Source organism: Lagenorhynchus albirostris, chromosome 8 (genome assembly GCF_949774975.1).
Source record: "Lagenorhynchus albirostris chromosome 8, mLagAlb1.1, whole genome shotgun sequence".
Classification (NCBI taxonomy): domain Eukaryota; kingdom Metazoa; phylum Chordata; class Mammalia; order Artiodactyla; family Delphinidae; genus Lagenorhynchus; species Lagenorhynchus albirostris.
The window spans coordinates 58,422,291-58,445,852 of record NC_083102.1 but is presented as its reverse complement, the minus strand read 5'-3'; the positions used below and the strand labels follow the sequence as shown (position 1 = coordinate 58,445,852).

Genomic DNA, 23,562 nt, shown 5'->3' with positions numbered 1-23,562 from the left:
CTATAGCAATAGCCTGTGTTTTATTTGTGTTTACCCTTTACTTTCCTTTGAAAGTATTATTTATTTACAGGCACATTTCCTCATTCTCTTTTTCTTTCCCAATGTTGAATAAAGCAATGGATCATGTAGAGTTCTTCAGTCTAACTGCTGAAAAGTCAGCTAGGAAAAAGTCTTATCGGCAAATAACTCACAAAGATGAAAGGAAAGAGAAGAGCTTTATTTAAGTCCCCTAAATGAAAGTTCAAAGATGAGGAGAAATAACTTTAAATCCACAAATAAACCATTCAAAGCAAGTAGTCCTGTACCACATGCTAGATTAGCACAGAATGTTTAAGCACAGCAGGCCAACTGAGATATGTTACTTCCCCATGCAAGGAACATCCTCTCCCAGCACCTCTGACTGGCATTCTAGAATGTGTTCTAACACCACTTGCTGTAAGCAAACTGTTTTTTGAAGGATCATATTTTATATGAATGGTTCATACAAATACAGTATTCTATTCCATAATACAGATCTTATTTTAGTATAAAATATTTCTCCCAAAATATCTGAGTAGAACTGATACTTCAGAAAGATTATTGTATCCACTTATGATTTTTCCTACATGGCACCAGGAATATGCAAACCCCAGTATGTGAAGCAGAGTCTACGTGTCAGGCTAGTGGAATATTTGACATCATCTCTACTGCAAACTCAAGCATCTAAGGTTAAACAAGATGGGGAACCACACACACACCACAAAAACAACAACCACCACCAAAAAAAAACCCCTGCTCATAACTGGCAAATAGATTTGTTTGTGCTTAATTACTTCTGCTGTAACCTCTAAAAGGCAATGCTAAGAGTCAATGAGCTTATCTAAAAGTGATTAGCAAGAACAAAAAGTGAAGCGAAGTTGGCCTCATAAACCATGAGGTCCAGAGGTTAATCATCTACGTTTCTCTTTCTGCAAACTGCTAACAAACCTGATTAACACACTAGTCTTTCCAAGTTTCTCAAACTTTTACCATTTTCAAAAAGTCTTTCCATGTGCTTTCTGCAGCTGGCCATCACCAGCAAAGTGCCCCTTATCTTCTAGCCAAAATGCTCTGAAATGTCAGTCTGTTACATAAAAAGACCAAAGTAATCAACCTAAGTCTTTCCCTTCGCACGTTTCCTTGCACACATTTTCCTAAACTTCCTTGTCACACACACATGGGAGCCACTGAGTGTGCAATTTTTCCCCAGGGAGTCTGGGAAAGCACTACGCACGAAATCATTCTAAAATAAAAATAAGTACATGTGCCTGGAAACTTAAAGTGAATACATTTACATTTATACTCATAGCAGCCGGAGATCTCTCTACTACACACAATCCCTTCACTCTTTATCATCATGCTTCAAAGAAAACCGCACTTCATGTCAGAAACACGACTTTGAAAGGCAAGCATTAAGAATGAATCTGCACCTCTACTCTTGCCTCTGACATCTGACACTGCAGTTCCCTGCTTATATGTCCGGATCCTCTGCGAAATGGTGAGATCCTGGAGGGCAGGAGTCCTCGCTTCGGACTCATCTTTGCATCTCCAGTCTTTGGTTCAATGAGAGTGTTCAAATGTCCATTTTGACTTTCAAGTGGACTGATCTTTGTTTTTCATTTCTAATTTGACTCAAAGATTTCTTTGTTTTGAGTATGCTCGTGCTTTCTTCACTAAAAGTAAGTTGAGGAGCTTAGTATATGGAAAGGAGTTTGCAAAACTAGCCATAGTAATTTCTGCTAAGTGGGAGTGGGTGGAGGACACCAAGATTAAGAGGCCCATCCTAATGCCTAGCATTTTGCCAACTGAACGGTAATGTAAACTTATTACTGATAAGGGAGAGGATGAAATTGGTTGTAAGAAAACCTGGGTCCCATTTCAAATGAGATAACATATGAAAAATCTTATAAAATTATAGCAGGCACCAAGTAAGAGCACTATACATATTAATTATTATTGTTATGTCAGGACCTTCTGGATACGCTCTTGTTTTTGAGACTACCTTAACTTTACCTCGTTTATTTCCCCTCACCGTGATATTCTAGGATTAATGACATAGTGTTTGTAAAGTGTTTTTAAATCCCTGAAGTGTTATAATCAACCCAAGTACCATTTTATTTATGCAAACTGTGTCTACTCAGCGAGTCCACTTAACATCTAGGATTGGGATCTCCTGTCTCATAAGGCTTAATAAATGATTCCCTCTGGCTCTAAAAGCAAGTACTTTTTCAATGACAATGGGAGGGAAAGCAAAGGAATTACTCTGTGACATCTGCTGTGCAACGTTCTTCGAATGGCACATCTTGATAAATGCATGAGAGTCCTTGGAGAGTTACTGCACACAGTGAAGAGAGAGTGGTAAAAATCCCAGTATCTCTGAAAAGGAAGGCAACACATGTTAAAGTCAGAAACGCCTCAGAGTTTATGTCAATAGAAATCAATAGTGATGTGTTTAGTCCCTACTTTCCACGGTCTAGGATGGGGAGGCAAAATTAAACATGAATAATGAAGCTAAGGCAGGTTAAGTAACTTTTTAAAGCTAAGATAGCTAATAAGTAGCAGAATAAGACTGCACCTAAGCCATTAGCCTCTAGGCCCAGTGAGCTTTGTACTCTGTGCCCAACGTCTCTCCCGTGCTGGGGACAGCCTGTGACAGCTAAAACCAAGAACATGAGGCTAGGTGGAAGGGCTGGTTCACAAAGGCAGCAAAGTCCACACGCAGCATGAGGACTCAGCTTTGCCAACGGCTTTCTGCATGACTCATCACAAAGTTGTTGATACTCTGTTACCTGCCTATTACAGACTTCAGGTTATTTAAAAGTGAATGAAATAATCTATATAATTAATTAATCTATATAATTATTAATATTAATTAATCTATATAAATAATAGAGCAATTTTTTAAAGTGAGTGACATAATCTACACAATTTAAACTTCTGATAAAAATGCTATATGAACAATCCCAAATATTCTTCTTCTTATTATTATTAAATTCATCTAAATTGACGGGAAGAAAGTAAAACTGTTACCTTTATATAACTGTTCAACTTGCCCTTAGATGGAGAAACTCCCAAGATGCTCCTAAGCACTACCTACTTATTTATTTATTTATTCTCACACCTGCATTTTATAACCCTTTGTCTTGTTCTATTTGTGTAGCATCCTCAAATTCTTAAAAGCATTCTCAAAACCCATTTTTTGAATTAGAATTTCCTGCACTTCCATTGCACTATGGAAGTACTTTAGAGCAAAACCCACAGGAAGTGAATTGATGCTTTACCTCCAAGTCATCATCAGGGATAGCTCTTTTCCACTTTACGTTCCACCTGATATGTTCATAGGCATTGACGACAACTTCGATTGCTTTGGGACAAGAATGGCAAGCCTGTATCACCTGCAGAGACACCATAGAGTTTCATCTGTTCAATGCACATATATGATTCATCTTTTCCACGCACAGAGACATCAAGACTTCATGGACCGATAAGCCTCTTTGGAGCCCTGAAATGCTTTTGAAAAGTCTCATGCCTTTGAGTATTCAAACACACTGTCAGCCCCCATGGTGGATGGGAGGATTAATAACATAAGACTAATTTCCTTCATCATCCAGGAGCAAGTGAAAAAGAGGTGCTAACAAAGAGGGTGGGGGCCTGACGAAATGCATCCCCTGCTCGTAAAAGCAATTTTGAGAGAGGCCCGTCTCAAAATACACTTCCAGCTGTCTGGGAAATTCTCCTAGTTCTACAGAAAATTTTATTAGCAAAAAGCTGAATGTTAGTAATCCAAGAACTCAAGCCTACTGGTGACTATGAGGTAAAACAAACTATAGAGTAACATGAAAGTTAACCAAAGCTGTCTTCCCAGTGCAGTGCTTGAAGAGGACTAATGTCACGTACCAAATCACCCTCACTGGTATTTTAACCTTCATCAGCAATAAAAGATCACATGAAGATTAGTTATTTCATTAGCACACTCTGTTCAACAGTTCATTGACTAACCAAATAAAACTGGAAAGCCGAGTCGAGGTGGCCAGCATTTCCATCAGGAGGCAGGAAGATTTAGCTTTAGGTTTTAGACTAAACTGGATATTTAGCCAACCTTTGATGTTACCATGAAATCCGGACATATCTGATTAATCAATCATGCAGCCTTTATTAAGTGACAATGGAGGAATATATGAGACATACCCCAAAGTAAAACACTGGTTTCTGGTGAGAGGCTTACTGTAAGAATGAGAAGCAAAAACACGTAAATGAAAGAAGAGAAGATCAATGGAGATGTATGGTTGGTTCACATACATAAGTGTTAGATTATAGGGTTTGAAAAAGAGGAATTATAGAAACTCCAAGAGAGAGAGCTGAGTGAATTGCGCTAACCAGGAATGATTTCTTGGAGGAGATGAGTTCAGCTGTAGATCCTAAATGGTAGAAAGGTGCGTGCGTGTGTGTGTGTGTGTGTTATGTGCCTGCCTGCATACACTTACAGGCCTGTCTACATGTGCAGCATCAGCAAATGTAACAGTTGTGTTAAAAGAGAGGTACTTCAAAGGGTAAAACAAAAACACAGCTTCATTATCGCTTTCTCCTGCTCACACAAACCCACTGCCTGGAACCCTTCTCCACTCCTGGCATGATACCTCAGGCAGGACTCACACCTGTTTCTACTTAATTTTTCTTCTTTCTTTTTCTTTTTTTTTTTGCTGTACGCGGGCCTCTCACTGTTGTGGCCTCTCCCGTTGTGGAGCCCAGGCTCCGGCCATGGCTCACGGGCCCAGCCGCTCTGCGGCATGTGGGATCTTCCCGGACCGGGGCACGAACCCGTGTCCCCTGCATCGGCAGGCGGACTCTCAACCACTGCGCCACCAAGGAAGCCCTCTACTTAATTTTTAATAATAAAAAGTACTCCAGTCACTCTAGATAGGAGAAAAATGTCATTTCAGTAATAAAAATGTCCATTTTAGTTGAATAATTGAAACTCCAAATTTTATTTAAAAGTTTCTCCTCTCCCATAGCCTAGGCTTGTTTCAAGCTGCAGTTGGAAAGGAGGTATTTGTGGGTGTGGTATAATAAGAAATACATGTTTGGTCTTTGCCTCTGGTTCTTGACAAAGAGCTCCTTTCTACCATTTCAATTATGCTAATGAAGTGAGTCTTAATGGGGCTCCTAGAGAGCTTCATTGGGTGGACTGGTTACTGGAAAGACAAATCCTTCATTAGAGGATTGGAACGTTTACACACCTTGTCTCCTACCTCCAGGGAAAGAGTTTGACTGAACTCAAACTCCAACATCCAGGGTGGTCTAGCATTGCATTTTTCAATGTGAGGTGGTAAGTACCCAATGTCTTGGGACTTCAGGCAAAACTGAGACAGAAGGATGAGTATTTTAATACCCAGTTGTGTGTATGTGTGTGTGTGTGTACCAAGGTCACCTGAATGAAGGGCCCATGTCAGGAAAGAACTAAAGTTAAGAGCAGGTAAGATGGAGTCAGCTGACAGTACACCTGGAAGGCCAGTCTGAAGAGCTTGGGATTGACTTAATAGGCAATAGGAAGCTATTATGTATTCTTAATAAGAAAGGGTTATATTCAATCAATTCATTCCATTGGGAAACCTTTATTGAGCACTGTGTTTAGCACTGTGACAGTAATTCTGAGTTTATGCCCTGCTTCTGTCTTCAAGGAATTTACAACCCAGTTGAAGATAAAAGACATAGGTATTTCAGAGTTCAGAGCAATATAATTCAGTAAATAATAAGAGGCTAACTTAAAGATCATCAGTGTCCCTTGAGTACCATGAGCAAAAGCACAAAGGGAAAAACAAGGATATCAAGGGCAGGGAGCCCTGAGGAGGCTGAATGGGAGTGCACCAAACGGCTTCTCAGCTAGCTTCACCATTAGTCACGAGAACCAAAGCTGTGAGAAAGAATAAGCAGGGTTTAATGACTAATCAGATATAGGGAGTAAAGACTGCAACTCTGAAGCCTAAGATCAAGTACAAATAGGGGTACCACTGATGGAAATGAGGAAATAGGAAGGGCATACTAATTTGAGGACGGTCAGATAATGAGCAGGAGGATATTTCCTATGTTATGTCCTAATGTCAGTTAAAAATGTGCATGATGGATGCTCTAATGAGACGGTCAAGATGGAGAGGGAGATCTGTGCATCATCAAGGAATGTGCTGGTTAGGTCAATCATACGCTAAATGGATATAAACAGAAAAGGTAGAGAACCATGGTCTGAAGCTTGATGCATCCTAATAGGCAGGAGAGAGGATGAAGGAAAAAAATTACAGCTACCATTTTTTGAGGACTTATCATGTGCCAGGGCCTGTGTTAAATCTTTGCATGTTTAGCTTACTAAATCTTCAGACAACCTATGAGGTTAGTCCTATAATTATCTCCACTTTACAGATTTAAAATCAAAGGGTGAGAGAATTTAAACAAGGGTATTTAGCTAGTAAATGACAGAGATAGGATTCAAACTCAGGTCTGTGTGACTCCAAAAGTCAAAAACATGTTGAATAAAAATGGTGAGGGGCTTTCCTGGTGGCGCAGTGGTTAGGAAGCCACCTGCCAATGCAGGGGACACGGGTTCGACCCCTGGTCCGGGAAGATCCCACATGCTGCGGAGCAACTAAGCCCATGCGCTACAACTACTGAGCCTGCGCTCTAGAGCCCACCAGCCACAACTACTGAAGCCCGTGTGCCTAGCGCCCATGCTCCGCAACAAGAGAAGCCACCACAATGAGAAGCCTGCGCACCACAACAAAGAGTAGCCGCCGCTCGCCACAGCTAGAGAAAGCCCGCTCACAGCAACGAAGACCCAACACAGCCAAAAATAAATAAATAAAATAAAATAAAATAAAATAAAATAAAATGGTGAGAGTGGGCATCCTTCTCTTGTTCCTGATCTTATAGGAAATGCTTTCAGCTTTTCACTGTTGAGTATGATATTAGCTGTGGGTTTGCTGTATATAGCCTTTATTATGTTGTGGTATGTTCCCGCTATGCCCTCTTTCTGGAGAGTTTTTACCATAAATGGATGTTGAATTTTATCAAAGGCTTTTCCTGCATCTGTTGAGATGATCATATGGCCTGGCCTCAGGAGGCATGGCCTCACCTGAGGACTGTGTCAGCCCCAACAAATAGAGCAACCAGAAGGGGCTCTACCGAACAGAGGTTTGAGTCAATGGTGTACTAGAAAATGTTCAACAACAGGCATTTTGTAAAAAAAAAAAAAAAAAAAAAGACTGTATGTATATATGTTTATAAGTATATTATAACTTTTGCTAATATAAAGAATGTGAAGCCCTCAATTTACAAATAATAAGATACCCAATATAATTTATTTCCTATTCCATATAGCCAGTTGGTACTCTAAGAATGCTATCACTGATTTTTATATCAATTTTGTATAGATATGAGTTGTATTCATAGCCAACCTGTGTCTGCAATTGAAGCGTGCATGTAGTTCCTATGTTTACATTGGTTGACATTTTTATTACATTAAGGAGTAACTGTTTCACAAATGTGAAACAATGAAGACATATATTGGAAACTCACTCACTCATCAATGACATAAGTAACTCCTATGTGGAAGCGCTTAATAGTTTTTTGAATATTGGAAGCATATTTCTCAATTTTTTGTACTATTCACAATGTAATAGCTACAGACACCACACACAACAAATTTTTAAGTTTAATCTACATTAGTAACATTCTCTCCATCAATTTCTGAAGTCTAGACATCAACAAAGCAATAAGTTAAGGTCTGATTGGTAGCATTTGCTGATTTCTGTGGTGTAAACAGTTGCATCATGGCCTGTTTGAGGTCCCTGAATGTATGGTGGGGAAAATATGTATAGTAACATCATTATATAGTGTTTCCACCATATAGATCCAGTATATGCAAATAATATCAGGAGCATAGATATGTAGAGTAAAATAATTGGCAGGTAGTGTGTTTTGAATATTTATTACCTTTGTTTTTAGTGTACTTTGTTGTAGGTCTTTTTTTTTTTTTTTTTTTTTTGTGGTACTCGGGCCTCTCACTGTTGTGGCCTCTCCCGTTGCGGAGCACAGGCTCCGGACGCGCAGGCTCAGCGGCCATGGCTCACAGGCCCAGCCGCTCCGCGGCATGTGGGATCTTCCCGGACCGGGGCATGAACCCGTGTCCCCTGCATCGGCAGGCGGACTCTCAACCACTGCGCCACCAGGGAAGCCCCATGTTGTAGGTTTATATGACTTAATTTTTTAAAATCGTTGCATTTAACAATCAGCTCACAAAATTCCTGATAATTTAACAATCAGCTCTCGTGAGCTACTGTGAGCCAAACTCTAGCACACAACTCCTTTTAATTGTCCCCGAATTTAAAAAGTGCAGTCATAAGCCATTGCAGACTAAATGTGTATATTGAAGCTCCAAACCAGTGAAGGCATCAGAACCATCCTGCCCAGTGGCTAGGTCCAAATGGGCACAACATAAATACTTGTTTAATGAGACGATCCATTCACATACATAGTCTGGGTACAGTGCACAAAGCTGACCTGCTGACAATGGCTTTTTCAGCCAGGTCTACTTAAATAAAGAGTAATCCCTAAGGGGATAAGCAAGTGGGCTGGAGTTAGACATCCATTGCTGTGGGACCTCTGAAGAGTTAGAGTCAGCATTTCTGAGTATATGGAAAGTATAACTAGAAGGATTTCTCCATGGGTACAAGATGGTCAAGGTGGGCAGGTAATTTTTCCAGAGTCAGCATTTCTGAGTATATGGAAAGTATAACTAGAAGGATTTCTCCATGGGTACAAGATGGTCAAGGTGGGCAGGTACTTTTTCCAGAACCTTGGTCTTGGGAAATTGAGGCAAATGGGGCTGCTCTTTTCTCTGCAGTTGGGATGAGGATGGCAGATATGTAGCTCTATGCAAAAGAGACAGACAAAACCTGAGGCTGACTAATTGCTTTGAACACTAGTTTATAAACTACCATAAGAGCATCATAGACTGTTAGGGTTGCAAAGGAGCCTAGGAATTATCTAATCCCCCTAACTTGGAGATGAGGAAATTGAAACCCAGAGAGGCACACAGTAAGAGAAAGCATGGTTTTAGGTCTTCATCTGAGTTTAGTGCTCTTTCAAATATATTCTGATGATCTTATTTTAATCCTTAAGTAAGGACCAGTGAAATGAATGGTTTAAAGACACAGATCCTATTGTATAGGTATTTAGAACAAGAAACACTCTTTACAAAGATATACAGATTGCCAACAAACATGAAAGAATGCTCAACATCATTAATCATTAGAGAAATGCAAATCAAAACTACAATGAGATATCATCTCACACTGGTCAGAATGGCCATCATCAAAAAATCTAGAAACAGGGGCTTCCCTGGTGGCGCAGTGGTTGAGAGTCCGCCTGCTGATGCAGGGGACGCGGGTTCGTGCCCCGGTCCGGGAAGATCCCACGTGCCGCAGAGCGGCTGGGCCCGTGAGCCATGGCCGCTGAGCCTGCGCGTCCGGAGCCTGTGCTCCGCAACGGGAGAGGCCACAACAGTGAGAGGCCCTTGTACCAAAAAAAAAAAAAAAAAATCTAGAAACAATAAATGCTAGAGAGGGTGTGGAGAAAAGGGAACACTCTTGCACAGTTGGTGGGAATGTAAATTGATACAGCCACTGTGGAGAACAGTATGGAGGTTCCTTAAAAAACTAAAAATAGAACTACCATATGACCCAGCAATCCCACTACTGGGCATATACCCTGAGAAAACCATAATTCAACAAGAGTCATGTACCAAAATGTTCATTGCAGCTCTATTTACAATAGCCAGGACATGGAAGCAACCTAACTGTCCATCAACAGATGAATGGATAAAGAAGATGTGGTACATATATACAACGGAATATTACTCAGCCATAAAAAGAAACGAAATTGAGTTATTTGTAGTGAGGTGGATGGACCTAGAGTCTGTCATACAGAGTGAAGTAAGTCAGAAAGAGAAAAACAAATACCGTATGCTAACACATATATATGGAATCTAAGAAGAAAAAAAAAAAGGTCATGAAGAACCTAGGGGTAAGACAGGTATAAAGACTCAGATCTACTAGAGCATGGACTTGAGGATATGGGGAGGGGGAAGGGTAAGCTGTGACAAAGTGAGAGAGTAGCATGGACATATATACACTACCAAATGTAAAATAGATAGCTAGTGGGAAGTAGCCGCATAGCACAAGGAGATCAGCTAGGTGGTTTGTGACCACCTAGAGGGGTGGGATAGGGAGGGTGGGAGGGAGGGAGACACAAGAGGGAAGAGATATGGGAACATATGTATATGTATAACTGATTCACTTTGTTATAAAGCAGAAACTAACACACCATTGTAAAGCAATTATACTCCAATAAAGATGTTAAAAAAACCCCACTCTTTACTATTATCATTATAGTAATTATAGGCTGGATTTTGTTGAAAGTTCGAAATAATTCCCTTTCTAATGCAAAGATGTTGCTAATTATATGAAAATAGCATCCATCAGACCTCTATACACATCCTTCTCTAAAGACCTCCAGATATATTCTTTCTAGAAGGATGAGCCATGTTGAAAAGTATGCTGGAAATCAGATGAGTAATCCAAAATGAAGATTTAAATTTAAGAGTTACCAGGACAGAGATGACAGCTGAAATTAATCCAAGGCCTGAATCAAGAATATACTTGTACTGGAATTTTGAAAACAGAGAGCATGGGAAAGTCAGAAGCTTGTAATGAGGCTCTGCACATGGTTTAAGTGTCCACTCAGAAAACTGACCTGTGCTCTGCATTAATTCCCGGGCTACACTCACTCTTCATGGAAACCACACTGGTTATGTTTAAAGACACATTGCCCACCTACCCAATACAGGTAATCTGTCCCTAGGTATTCCTTACCTCCCCCTTCCTGCCAAAACCTTGTACACAGAGGAGGTGTGGCTAAAAGTTACTCTCCTCCTGTAACACATTATTTACTTCTCAACTAGGGTTTCCAGGTTTAGCAAATAATAATAATGCAGGTTACCAGGTAAATTCGAATTTCAGACAGACAACAAATAATTTTTAGTATAAATATGGCCCCAATATTGCATGGGACATATTTCTACTAAAAATTACTTATTAGTGATGAATTTCAAATTTAATAGAGCATCCTGTATTTTGTTTGGCAACCCTATTCCCAGCCCCTATTCAGAAACAGTTCAAACCAAGTTATGTATACAGGAATATAATTCATTCATAGTTCAGGAGCCCAACTTCACACATCTGGTGCTTCAATTTGCACCTGGCACACTCCCATATATCACCTGGAGATAACCTTTCATTAGGATAAAAAAAATTGAGTAGTTCTTAACCTTCAGTCTTTAGATGCACAAAGTCCAAAGCTCCCACTGCCACATTAGGTTTTGCTGACACTGACTAGCAAATTTTCTGCTGACAGAAGACGGTTCTCACAGCAGGAAAGGCTCCTTTTAGCCTGACACTCCCAGCTCTCTTAACCGACACGCCTAGCTTCCAGAACGAAGACAGCTGATCATGCCTTCTTCAGGCCTCAGCAATTATTTCACCAGGCAACAACAAAAAGAGACCCTTAAGAGAGAGCAAACTCTAAATAATCACTCTATGATGACTCCCAGGAACCTTGACCATCAAATGAGGAAGGACTGGTGGACTCAGAAGGCAGAAGCTTCTGCTTCTTCTTTGTAAACCTGGGAAACAGAAAAGGCTCAATGACCTTCGCCTTCTGTGCATCTCTGGGGTCTCTATTCTCCCCTCCTAGAAGAACAATTGGACAAAAGGTGGTGGTGGCAACTGGAGAGACCTTAAGACCCTTCCTCTCATCATCTGACCCCTAAAAGCATAAATTAGAAAACAGATTCAAGATAAATCTCCCTGCCACCCTTCCAGTACAAGTGCCACCTGTAAGCCACTTCACCAGAGAAAATCTAAAGCTACCTCTGCCCTTTTATATTGATATATTTGTGTGCAGAAAGGTACTTTATGATCAAAGAGACTGCTTATACCCTGGGCTTCATATACAGAACTGTTCAATGGCAGAAATCATCTTTACCTCCCCCAAACTTTCACATACCTTTCCCTCCCCTAGAAAAATGTCTTTCTTGTCCTACAAGAAAACCCAATCTTGGTTCCTGGGGTGTCACTTCCTTCTGAATTATGCTGAGAGAAAAAAAAATCAAATGTCCTTTTGTACCTTGAAAAGCAATTGCAGACCCTATAATTCTTTTTTTTTCCCTTATGTAATTTATACATCAGCTTTCAGTGAAATACACCCTCTACAAATTTACTTTGTATTTGGAAGACAGCATCTTCAGCTCTGACCTTGTTCCTTGTAAATAAGGAAACTGAATTCCCCATCCACAAGAGAACAAATCACTTTATCTTCTGGATAAATGAGTCAGTCATTTACTTGCGTAAAGATGACTTTCTCATTGGAAAGTCGGGTTGTGAAGTAGTTGTTCTAAATCACTTTATAGCATCTGCATAGTAAATTGAATAGTTTTTCTTTAGTTTTCCTTTGGAAGGGGGCCAGTTCTGTTATATAGTCTATTGGGTAGCAACAAAAATGTTTAAAGTACCAACCATCCACCAGTAGCCAACTGAATCTTAAATCTCTTTAGCATACAGCCAACCTAGAGGAGCTCAGAGGAGCAAAACAGAACTGAATGAGAAGATGGTAACTGTGGATAGAGTGTTCCCTGGAACACATAATTGTATACTATTCTACAGGAGAGTAGAGCCACCAAAGTAAGGCTGGTAGGAAAGACTCCTACAATGGACCAAGAGTACATTTTGGGAGGAGGAGGAAAGGAAATGATTTTGTTGAGCACCTACTAGTCTCAGTGATTTACATGTCTTACTCACTCCTCAGACAATCCTGAAAAGTTGATATTTTTCTCTTCATTTTCTCTTGGATCTGAGAGATTAAGGGACTTCAAAATCACACAGCAAGTAAATGGCCAAGCTAGAATTCATATCCATGGTTACTAAGCCCCTGTTCCTACCCCTCCTCGCAGTTATCTCTCAGAGAACTGCCTTTGTGAACAGGACCTGGGGCCTTCCTCACATCTGCAAGACTTCTTGCAGGAACAGAAAATCCATTTAAAGGCCTGTTGCCCCTAGTCTGGCACTTCTTTAAAAAGCACTAACTTCACTTTCAATGCAGTTTTTCATCATAATTGTCCTACAAACCTCAAGAACTTGCATCTCCAGGGGAGGGGTGTTCTGCTGCCCAGAGCCACAGGGAGGCCAGAATAGCTACCAATCCTTTGTGCACAATAAGCTGCAGGGGTTCACGAAGGCAATGTCTCTAGTTCAGTGCTTTTAATATAGTTACACTCCCCAGCTCCACAGATAACATTGTGATAGGATTTCTTTCTAAAAGTAAAGGTTTCAAATGCTTGTGCTCTCCAATCCCAGAAGGAAGTGCTTTCATTCTATTATACCAGAGGTCTAGCCAAGTAAGTTTGGCAAGGAAGTGAAAGAAATCTTTAGGAATCAGGCAGAGGGCATGTCTTTGAAGAAGCAATTGTTTGAGGTTGGGAACTTTAAAGATCCTTCCTGATTGGTGAAGACCACGTTGACTCTAAAACTGATGAGGGAGAAACGATGAACACCCTTGGGAACGTCTCCGGAAGGGGAGGCAGGTGTGCTCCTAGCTTGACCACTGCTGCTCTCCAGATCAGCAGCCCCATGCGGAGCCTTGTAGGAGCCGCTTCCCTTCACCTGTGAGCCAGGAGGAAGCAATCCTCCAGGACCAGGCTCACCCTCCACAGTCCAGAGTCACCTGTGGCTCCACCCCACCAGCACCACGCTCCTGGGGAGGATAGCAGCAGCCCAAACCCTTAAGTGGCTCTTACAGGGGAATGGGGAGAGGGTCTTTTACTTACTTTTGCAGAGACCTGTTTCATCCATAGTCAACCACCAGGGGGCTTCAGAGTAAAACTCAACATTTAATCTCTGGGCATTCTCACACATTGTCTCTCCTGGTTGGAAAGGCCCCTGTGGGTAAACCAGGCCCAGGAGCACGGATTCTACTGCTCAACAGATATGTAATGATAACAGTTATAGTCATCTTTTGTTTAAAGGTTGCCATGACCAGAAATGATAAACACTTCCTTTTTTTTAAAAAAAGATTTTTTTGATGTGGACCATTTTTAAAGTCTTCATTGAATTTGTTACAATATTGCTTCTGTTTTATGTTTTGCTTTTTTGGCCATGAGGCATGTGGGATCTTAGCTCCCCAACCAGGGATTGAATCTGCACCCCCTGTATTGAAAGGTGAAGTCTTAACAACTGGACAGCCAGGGAAGTCATGGTAAACACTTCTTAAATATTATCTTGTTTCATTCTCAGAACAACCTTAGGAGAAGGATATTATTATCCATGCCCTCTGTCCTTCTCTACCCTCTTCCCTGGAAGGAAGGTAGCCTTACAGCATAAATATACACAAAATTATGCATTATGAAGTGAGCTGTATTAGAAAGAGATCGACTGTTTGTCTTCTAGAAGTCCCACTATGAAGAATGACCACTCTAGTGAGATGTGGGTAGAAAAAAAAGGAGAGGTAGTCCAAGGAAGAGATATTTATAGATGCAGGATGAAGGCTGAGGTGAGGAATTGGCGGGGGGGAGACTTTGTGAAGACTGACAGTGACTCCAGAAAGAGTAAGAAAATGTTTGGCACCATCCTCTGGGCTCTGAGTGTATTTGTGGTGTGCTATGAGTAACATTAATTTCTTTCTAGTGAAGGACCTGGTCTGCATATTATTGCCAAGGCATAAGAGTATATCCATTTCACAGGGAAGGAAATTTAGGCTCAAGAAGCAAGTAATTTATTCAAAATCACACTCTTAGGTGAGTGGCAGGACCCAAATTTGTTTGACATCCCCCTCCAAATTCCATGCTTCTTTATTCTTGACATGCATAGCATGGCAAGTCTAGAATGAATGAGTTATGAGTGATAAAGCAGAGGTAACATTTTTAAATAGGGACCATTTCATATGTAATTTTTTTTTATTTTTTATTATTTTATTTTTTTTTGCGGTATGCAGGCCTCTCACTGCCGTGGCCTCTCCCGTTGCGGAGCACAGGCTCCGGATGCACAGGCCCAGTGGCCATGGCTCACGGGCCCAGCCGCTCCGCGGCATGTGGGATCCCCCCAGACCGGGGCACGAACCCGCGCCCCTAGCATCGGCAGGCGGACGGCCAACCACTGCGCCACCAGGGAAGCCCTTCATATGTAATTTAAAATGCTGGGTTGTATACTCACTCTAGAGATTGTTAATATCTATTGTTTCAGCCAAATCTAGATACCAGTGTGTATGATCCAGAAAATGGATGCAAACTAAGCAGTAGATATTCATAGCTAAAAGCTATGGATCACTGTACTTTAAATAAAAGTTGCTGAATTTTTCATAGAATATAACCATTTGATTTTATTTCTAAGGCTGAAATATGTATAACAGTTCAAGTAAGAAAATATTCCTTCAATCCAACCTTAGCATGAAAAAGTATTTTAAGATTCCAAAGCCTACTGATCAATGAGAAAATTGCAAGGAAGGTGAGAATTAACAACTGAGGTCAAACAACTACCTTCAACAGTAGATTTCATGAATATTTTTTCAGGCCATTTAGGTAGCAGTCTTTCCTCAAAATTTATAGAGAAAATATAAGGGTTAAGCATTGTCCTAATTCTCGACCTTTTCAGACATACCTTGACCAAGATCCAGAGGCAAAAGCAAGTAACAGCTAAAAACTTGGGAGAAATATAAAATTTGGTTTGGGAAAAAAGAGAAGCCTTAGGTACAAGCTGATACGGAGATTTACGGATTTAATAGGATGCATATGAGTTATTCCAGGTCAGGAATAAGAAGCAGAGGATTAGTTTCGAATATTTACCAAAAAGAAAAAAAAGTGGGAGGGACTCAGGAGGGACTCAGGGGTGGGAGGGGGCGGTGTTCCAAAATCAAAGAGACACCCAAGGAAGGGAGTGCTGTAGAATCTGCCTTCATGGAGATTTGCAAATACAACAAGAGCACTATTTCTGCCTAGAGCCTTGAGAATTAAACAAAATGACCTCTTTAGGTCTTTTCTTGTGTTGTGATCCTTTAGGTTTAAATACATTTCCTGGGCAATGTCATAAAACACAGCAGAAACTGCTAAATCTAAGGGCTTAGGTTCAGGAGTCAGACAGACCACATTCTGAATCAAACATATGACTATTAACTTTTAATGGGCTTGAGCCACCCAGCAATCCTATTACATTTCCCAAGTCCATTTGCTCCCCAAGGTAAACATCTCACACCTTCACCTTTGCCCTTAAGTCTTCAAACCTCTTCTCCAACCACTTCTCATTCTTCACTGAGAAAATAGAAGCAATCATAAGAGTACTTATATAAACTCTTATTAACATATCTACCAACAGCCCTGCATCTGGGCACACAGGCGCTGCCTTCCCTCCTGCTATGATGGATGGACTGTCTGTGTTACTAAGACCAACACCTCCATTTGTGCACTAGATCCCATCTTCAAGATGGCGCTCCAATAATTACCTGCAGCAAATTTTCTCCCCTTCCTAGAACACTCCCATCAGCCAACAAACATATCAGCCATCATTCCCTTCTAGCTACTCTTGCATTACAAGAAAACGCCTCAAATCCCTCACTGTTTTCACTTCCTTTTATCCCTTTTTCCTTTGAATCCACTTTAATTAACCTTTTCTCACCAGTGATCCACCAAAATCACTCTTGTTGAGGTTCCCAATAAAATCCATGTTGTCTAGTCCAATGGCAACTTCTTAGCCCTCATCTTATTTGAAATGCCACCTATATTCAACCCAGCTGATTCCATATCTTCCTTCCTCATGTTCTATCTTGGATTCCAGGAAAACATTCCATCTTGATTCTCCTCCTAGCTCAAGGACTTTCTACAGTTTCCTTCACTGATTCCTTTTCATCTACCCAAACTCTAGTTGGAGTGCCCCATAGCCCAGTCCTCTGGTCACTTCTCCTCTCTCTCTACCCCACTTCCACTGTGGGTCTAAGCCACCCTAATCTCTTATCTAGATAACTGTACTACCTTTGCCCCTCTCCCTTGTAGAGTTATTCTCCAAAAGGCAGTCAAAAGGAACTTTTTGGACCATAAATCAGACTTTTTTTTCCCTCACTCAAAATCCTTCAGTGACTTACTCTCTCATTCAGAATAAAAAACCAAGGATATCAGCACAGTCTACAGGGTCATATATATGGTCTGCAAATCACCCTCATGCTTCTCTGACTTCTCCTCCTCCTTTCTCACCCCACTTCAGGCACTCTGGCTTCCTCAGACATGTTTAGTCCTCTCCTACCTCAGGACCTCTGCACCTGGTTTTCCTTATATCTAGAATTCTCCCCCCACCACCACCCCTGCCCACCCCCAGCTATTCACATGACTTGCTCCTTCATATCCTCGTTTTCTCTACTTAGCCTTTGTAAAACAGCACATATATAAACACCAAAGAAAGCCCACATTCTATTATTATCTTTACCTTGCTTTACTTGTCTCCATAGCACTTAACATATCAGAGTATATTTATTAGTTTGTTGTTTTGTTTTTCCCACTGTCTCCCACTAGAAAGTGTCTTCCATGAAGGCCTTTGTTTGGTTCATTGCTCTATCTCCAACTCCTAGAACAGTTCCTGGCACAAAGTAGTGCTCAGTGAATACTTGTTAAATAAATGAATGAATGAACTTGACCACTTACTCTGTGTGACTTTAGGAAAATATCTGAATTCTATCACCTTTTAAATGAGGATAATGCCAGCCCCTACCTCAGAGATTATTATAAAATAAAATTAAATAATATGTAGAAGCCTATTTAGAGCTCAACAAAGGACATTATTGTAACACTATTATTTGTTATCCTATTCCTAATCAACATAATCTTTTGAAATTTTCAATAAAATTAACGTTCCAGGACATTATGAGTATTACATAAAATTTTAAGGAAAAAAATTACTTAATCTTTCATTAAAACACTGACAACCAAGAGAAAATTCCTTACTGAGATCACATAAATCATTGAACTCATCATGTCTACATTGGAACTTTCTGTGGGTTGTCTATCTGGAATTTTCTGAGTGCTCTCCCCTTAAATTCTTTAGTGGAACTTTTCTTTCAACTAAACTTCACACTGCAGGACTTCAGACAAGTCTCTGACATTTTATCAAGGTAGGAGGTAGAACTTGGCTGTGAATTTAGTAAAACTTCTATCAACTAGCTTTCTGTGACCCTACATTAGTTAGCTGGTTTATACATAAAACTCCTCTACTGCGTGTTAATTAATTTTTTTTAAATGAGTGAGATCCTAGGTAAATTATCATTTGATTTCTTTAAGGTGAAATGCATTTTGGTTTCCAAATTAATGACCGTCATCAACCTAATGCAAGACTCTCTCTTCCATGTGCCTAGAGAACCCTTTATTCCTCTACCTTGTCATTTACCACGGAATATTAAAGTTATCTCTTTATGTGTCTGTCTCTCTCACTAGATCCTAAGCTAATTGAGGATAGTTATCATGTCTTAGTCACGCCAGTATTGGTAATATCTGGTCCCTGCTAGCCCATTAGAGATTATCATTAAATACTGTTTAAAATGAAGGCTGTGCAGTGTCATACTATAAAGCTAAACACTAGCACCAAATGAACCACGGTTGAATACTGGCACTGCCTCTGTGTGAGGTCAGACAAATTACTGAACTACTCTGTGCCTCAGTTTCCTCCTCTATAGAATAGGGGTGATGATATTATTTACCTTATCAGATTGTTACAGAATTAAATAAATTAAATTAAGAAGTGTAAAATGCTTATACCAGTGTGCTTAATAAATAGAATTCATTATAATAAATATGACTATTAGTTCTTAATAAATGTTAGCTTTCATTAAACCAGAAAACCGAGTGGCCCTTTCATGTCTACAAACTAATTCCAGAGCAGGCTCAATCATCTTTAGAGCAGACATTCTGCTTAAGAGACGGCAAGGCCTGCGTCCACACCATTCACCTCTCCTGCAGACGTAAAGTGGCCTTCTGATCTTTTTCACTCAGTCCTCCAGGAAGCCACTACCAGTTCACTGGTGTTCACACAAGACATGGAAAATTATCTACTACCTTGCTCTCCTTCTTTGCTCTCAGCCCCAGATTTCAAACAAACTTGGACTAGGACGAGATAGCTAGGGTTATATGTGTAAATGGAATGTCAGATTGTGGATCAGAGGCAGCCCAAAGACTCAAGCCTCAGACAAGCCTGAGTTACTTGGAGATTTCAGACCAAGCCACCCTTTGCGTCCCCATTACCCTGCTGACGACCCAGTTCTTCACTTGGTGCCCTAGGACACAGCCTCACCTTGTGGAATTGCGGAGGGTATATTCGAGCCGCCCCATGGTTCAACAGCAGCTGGTAGCAGATCTCAGGCTGGGCGGCAGGTCGCACGGAGGTGACCTTCAGCACATACTGGATGGCAGCACAGCCATTGATATCCATGAGATTGGCTTCTGCGCCAGCTTCCAGCATCATGTGCATGAGCACGTGGTCACAGTTCCAGGCTGCCTTGTGGAGCGGAGTTTTAAAGTCGTCATCCCGGGCGTTGACCTCGGCCTTGTAGTCCAACAGCATGCGGCAGATGAGGTGATGCTCCCTGCTGAACTCCTGCTCTTTAAAGCGGAGGGCCCAGTAGGTTGCGATAGCCAGTGGGGTCTCCATGTGGGCGTTCACACTGTCCACTATGGCCCCGTGCTCCACGTAGAAGGCCACCAGCTCCGGGAGGCCGAAGTGGGCAGCCGTGTGCAAAGGCGTCTCCTCATCCTGGTTGTTGGTCTTCATGTTCACGTTCGCCCCTAGAAAGGGAGAATGAGGAAGACAATTATTTAAACATATTTTGTCATTTTCCACAAGGTTCATTAAACAGGCCTTTTCTCGCTGCTTCCCTTTCAACCTCTTCCGCTGTATACCACCCATTTTTCCAAGTTCCATTTCTAGACCCCATGGAAGCCACTGCTTTGAAACAACAGCGCCACCTCCTGGACAACCAGCAAATGTACTGAGGTGATGGGAGAGTGGGCCTGAGAGCAAACGATTTCGGCTGGGAGGCTGGAGCACTGTCTAGAGTTATAGTTCCTACCCCTAGGTGGATTTGGAAATACAAAGTGATTCCGATAACCAAGCAAATATCATTAAAAATGAAGGTTATATCACAATCTTGGAGGTTCATACATGTGGCTTTAAAAGTCTTCAGTCTCTTGATGAGATTTCTTCAAAATCATCTTTTTCTTTTCTTTCAAGGGAACTAAACCTAAATGTTTGGTCCAAGGGAACTTCAGTGGTATGGAAATTGCTCAGCCCTCTGACTGAAAACTGACAATATTAAGCTGCCGAAGTCTGTGAGGCTCCTTTGGAATACAACTGGGGCAAAAACAAAAAACACAAAACACTTTGACCACCAAACTAGACTAAGGGTCATATTTTAAAAGGAAAGGGATAGAAGCTAGTAAAATAAAATACTCATTAAAAGAAAGACAATTAAAGACTGTATGTAACATGTCCAATTTATGGTTGACAAATGCTGTTTAGAAATACAGATTATTAGTGCTTGGAAATCTCCTTAGAAATTATTTAATCCAACCCACTTATCTAACAAACCAGGAAACTGAGTGAATTTTATTTTTTGATAGGGAAGTTAACTACTAGAATGGTCAACTTGAGAAGCTGAAATTTTCCTTCTCAGCCTAGTTTAATTGGGGTGAGCTAAGTGACCCCAGGGGGCCTATTCTGTGATCAATTCTACTGGAAATTTTTATAGTTACTTCAAGTATAAATCTGGAAATACTTTTATTAGTATCATTATTATTATTATGCCAGCAACTAATATTTATTAAGCACTTGCCATGTACAACATTCTGAGCTACATGCTTTTCACATATTGCCTCATGGAATCTTCCTAGTAACCCTTTGCAGGAGGTGCATTTTTTCCCTGATTTTACAGATGAAGAAATTTGTTTTTAGACTAATAACCATACCAAGCTAAGAAGCAATAGAACAGAGGTTTGAAAGCAGACAGCCTGGCTTCAAAATCTCTCACCACTGTGCTATTCTACGTCATTATTTTCCTAAAACATTTTTTTCTGTACTTTGCTCTCTTTGGATATTTGAAAACTTGAAAGTAACAGAGAAATAATGTTGCATTTTGTTAATTTAAAAAATCTGTTCTCTGTGTGTTGCTCCTTTATGCCCTTTTTTATGGCACCCTGTGATCATATGGAACACATTTAAGAAAGGCAATACTCCTACAAGCTTACTCGGTGTCAGAAAAAAGCCACCCCTCAGTGAGGTTTCTGAAAGCACATTGCTCTGTAAACTCAGAGCCTATCTCTGCTCCTAACTTTCAGGAAGCAGAATTATAAGTAAAACTCATCCTTCACAACAATCAGCCCTCTGTGTTCATCAGTATTCCGCCCTGGAGAAGTTCTGGGTCACATCTCCCTTCAGGTCAGCACTTCTTTGCTCTGGAGTGAAATGCGATGAATAAGAATGTCTTCCCAGAAGCTAATGCAGGGTCACTTCAGATGCTGGAGAATTTCCAGTAAGAAAGGGAATCAAAGGGTCAGGATGAAAATTTTATAGGCCAACTTGGAAGTAACCACGTCCTTTATTTTTTAATGTACTTGGACATTTACAATGGATCCCTGACCTCTTGCTACAACTAGATATACTGCATAGTTTCCTTTTCTGAATAGGAGAGGCTTACTTTTATATTTGAATTGTGGCTTTGAGTGTAACTTTTCCAGGGACTACATAAAGTAGGATGATTTGACTACTTTTCTATTTTAGATTTTGTGATTCATTCAAGAAATTAGAGACCATAAACATAAATTCTTGGGAACTTAAAAAAATATTTTTTTTTAATGTGAAAATGCAATGTATTAGTTTCCTAGAGCTGCCGTAACAAAGTACCGCAAAGTAGTACCGCAAACAACAGAAATTTGTTCACGGTTCTAGAGATTGGTAGTGAAATTACAGTGTTGATGAGAGTGGCTACTTCTGAGCGTTTTAAAGGAGAATCTGGCTCATGCCTGCCTCCTAGCTTCTGTTGATGTCCATCAATCCTTGGTGTTCCTTGGCTTGTAGATTATCACTCCAAGGACTGCCTCTATCTTCACATGGTTCTCTCTGTGTCTCTGTGTCTTCACATGGCTGCCTTCTTATGACACCAATCATATTGCATTAGGGACCCATCCTGCTCTACTCATCTTAACTAATTACAGCTGCAACAACCCTATATCCAAACAAGGTCACATGCTGAGTTGCAGGGGATTAGGACTTCAACATATCTTCTTTTGGGGGGAAGGGAGGCGATACAATTCAACCCATAATATATAACATGCATTACATAATATATAAAAATATATGTGTGCAGTTTAAAAAATATTGTAAAGCTATCACCGATGTAATCACATCCCAGGTCCAGAAATCAAACACTCCCTGACCCGGAAAAGCCCTCTACTGTTCAATCTATCCTTCCACCTCACAACTCCACCATCCTGCTGGAGGTAATATTATTCTGACTTTTATGATAATCATGTCCTTGAATTTCTTTATAGTTTTACCACCCTTGTATATACCTCTAAACAAGATAGTTTCACTTATTTTCCAACTTTATATAAATGTAATAATCAACACATATTCTTTCATGACTTGCTTCTTTCACTCAACACTATGTGAAAATTATCTATGTTGCGATGTCTAGCTCTTGTTTGTTCATTTTATTGTGTTCTATCTCACAGTACAAGTAATACTACTACTGACAGACATTTACAGTTTCAGACTATTCCAAACACTGCTGCCATGAGTATTCTTGTACATTCTTGTACCCTGGTGCTCATGGGCAGGGTTCACGGGGTGCTACACCTATGAGTGGAATTGCTGGGTCATCGGGTGTGCTTATCTTCAGCGTCATTAGATGGTATCAAATAGGTGTTGTACCAGTCTATACTCCCATAAGCCATGTGTGAGGGTTCTTATCAACATTTGGTATTTTCATTCTATTTAATTTTAGTCAGTCAGATGGGTGCATAGTGATATCTCATTGTTTGAATATTTATTTCCCTAATTAACAATTAGGTTAGACATATTTTAATATTTTTATTAAACAAATATTGCTTTTTATTTACTATTATAAAACATTTCCATATTGTTATATTATCATTTAAAATATCATTTTAAAATAATGACATAATATTCCATAGTGAGTTTACCCTCCTGATGGATGTGAAGACTTTTTCCCAAAGTTTTGATCTTATGACTAATGCTACAATTGATACATTTGTGTGTAAATCTTTGGATTATTTCCTTAGCATAAATTCCCCCAAAATAGAGTCATTAAGCTGAAATATCTGAGTTATTTTAAGGGTCTTTATGAATAATTGAGGAAAGTTATATTTATCTATATCTCTCTGTATTTATATACATCTCTCAT

The 23,562-nt window shown here is 40.3% G+C and overlaps 1 protein-coding gene and 1 pseudogene across 2 annotated transcripts in view; both read right to left on the bottom strand.

The window, feature by feature from the left end:
- Positions 1-209: 209 nt before the first annotated feature.
- Positions 210-23,562, bottom strand: part of ASB4 (ankyrin repeat and SOCS box containing 4) — a 121,796-nt gene continuing 98,443 nt past the window's right edge. For both annotated transcript variants that reach the window (XM_060157054.1, XM_060157055.1), the window contains 3 exons: positions 19,437-19,927; positions 3,300-3,413; positions 210-2,394 (listed from right to left, as the gene is read on the bottom strand). In XM_060157054.1, coding sequence (XP_060013037.1) covers positions 2,206-2,394; positions 3,300-3,413; positions 19,437-19,927 — 794 coding nt within the window. In that variant the 3' untranslated portion in view covers positions 210-2,205. The remainder of the gene's footprint in view (positions 2,395-3,299; positions 3,414-19,436; positions 19,928-23,562) is intronic.
- On the bottom strand, positions 13,249-16,829 carry LOC132524937 (leucine-rich repeat-containing protein 27-like; annotated as a pseudogene).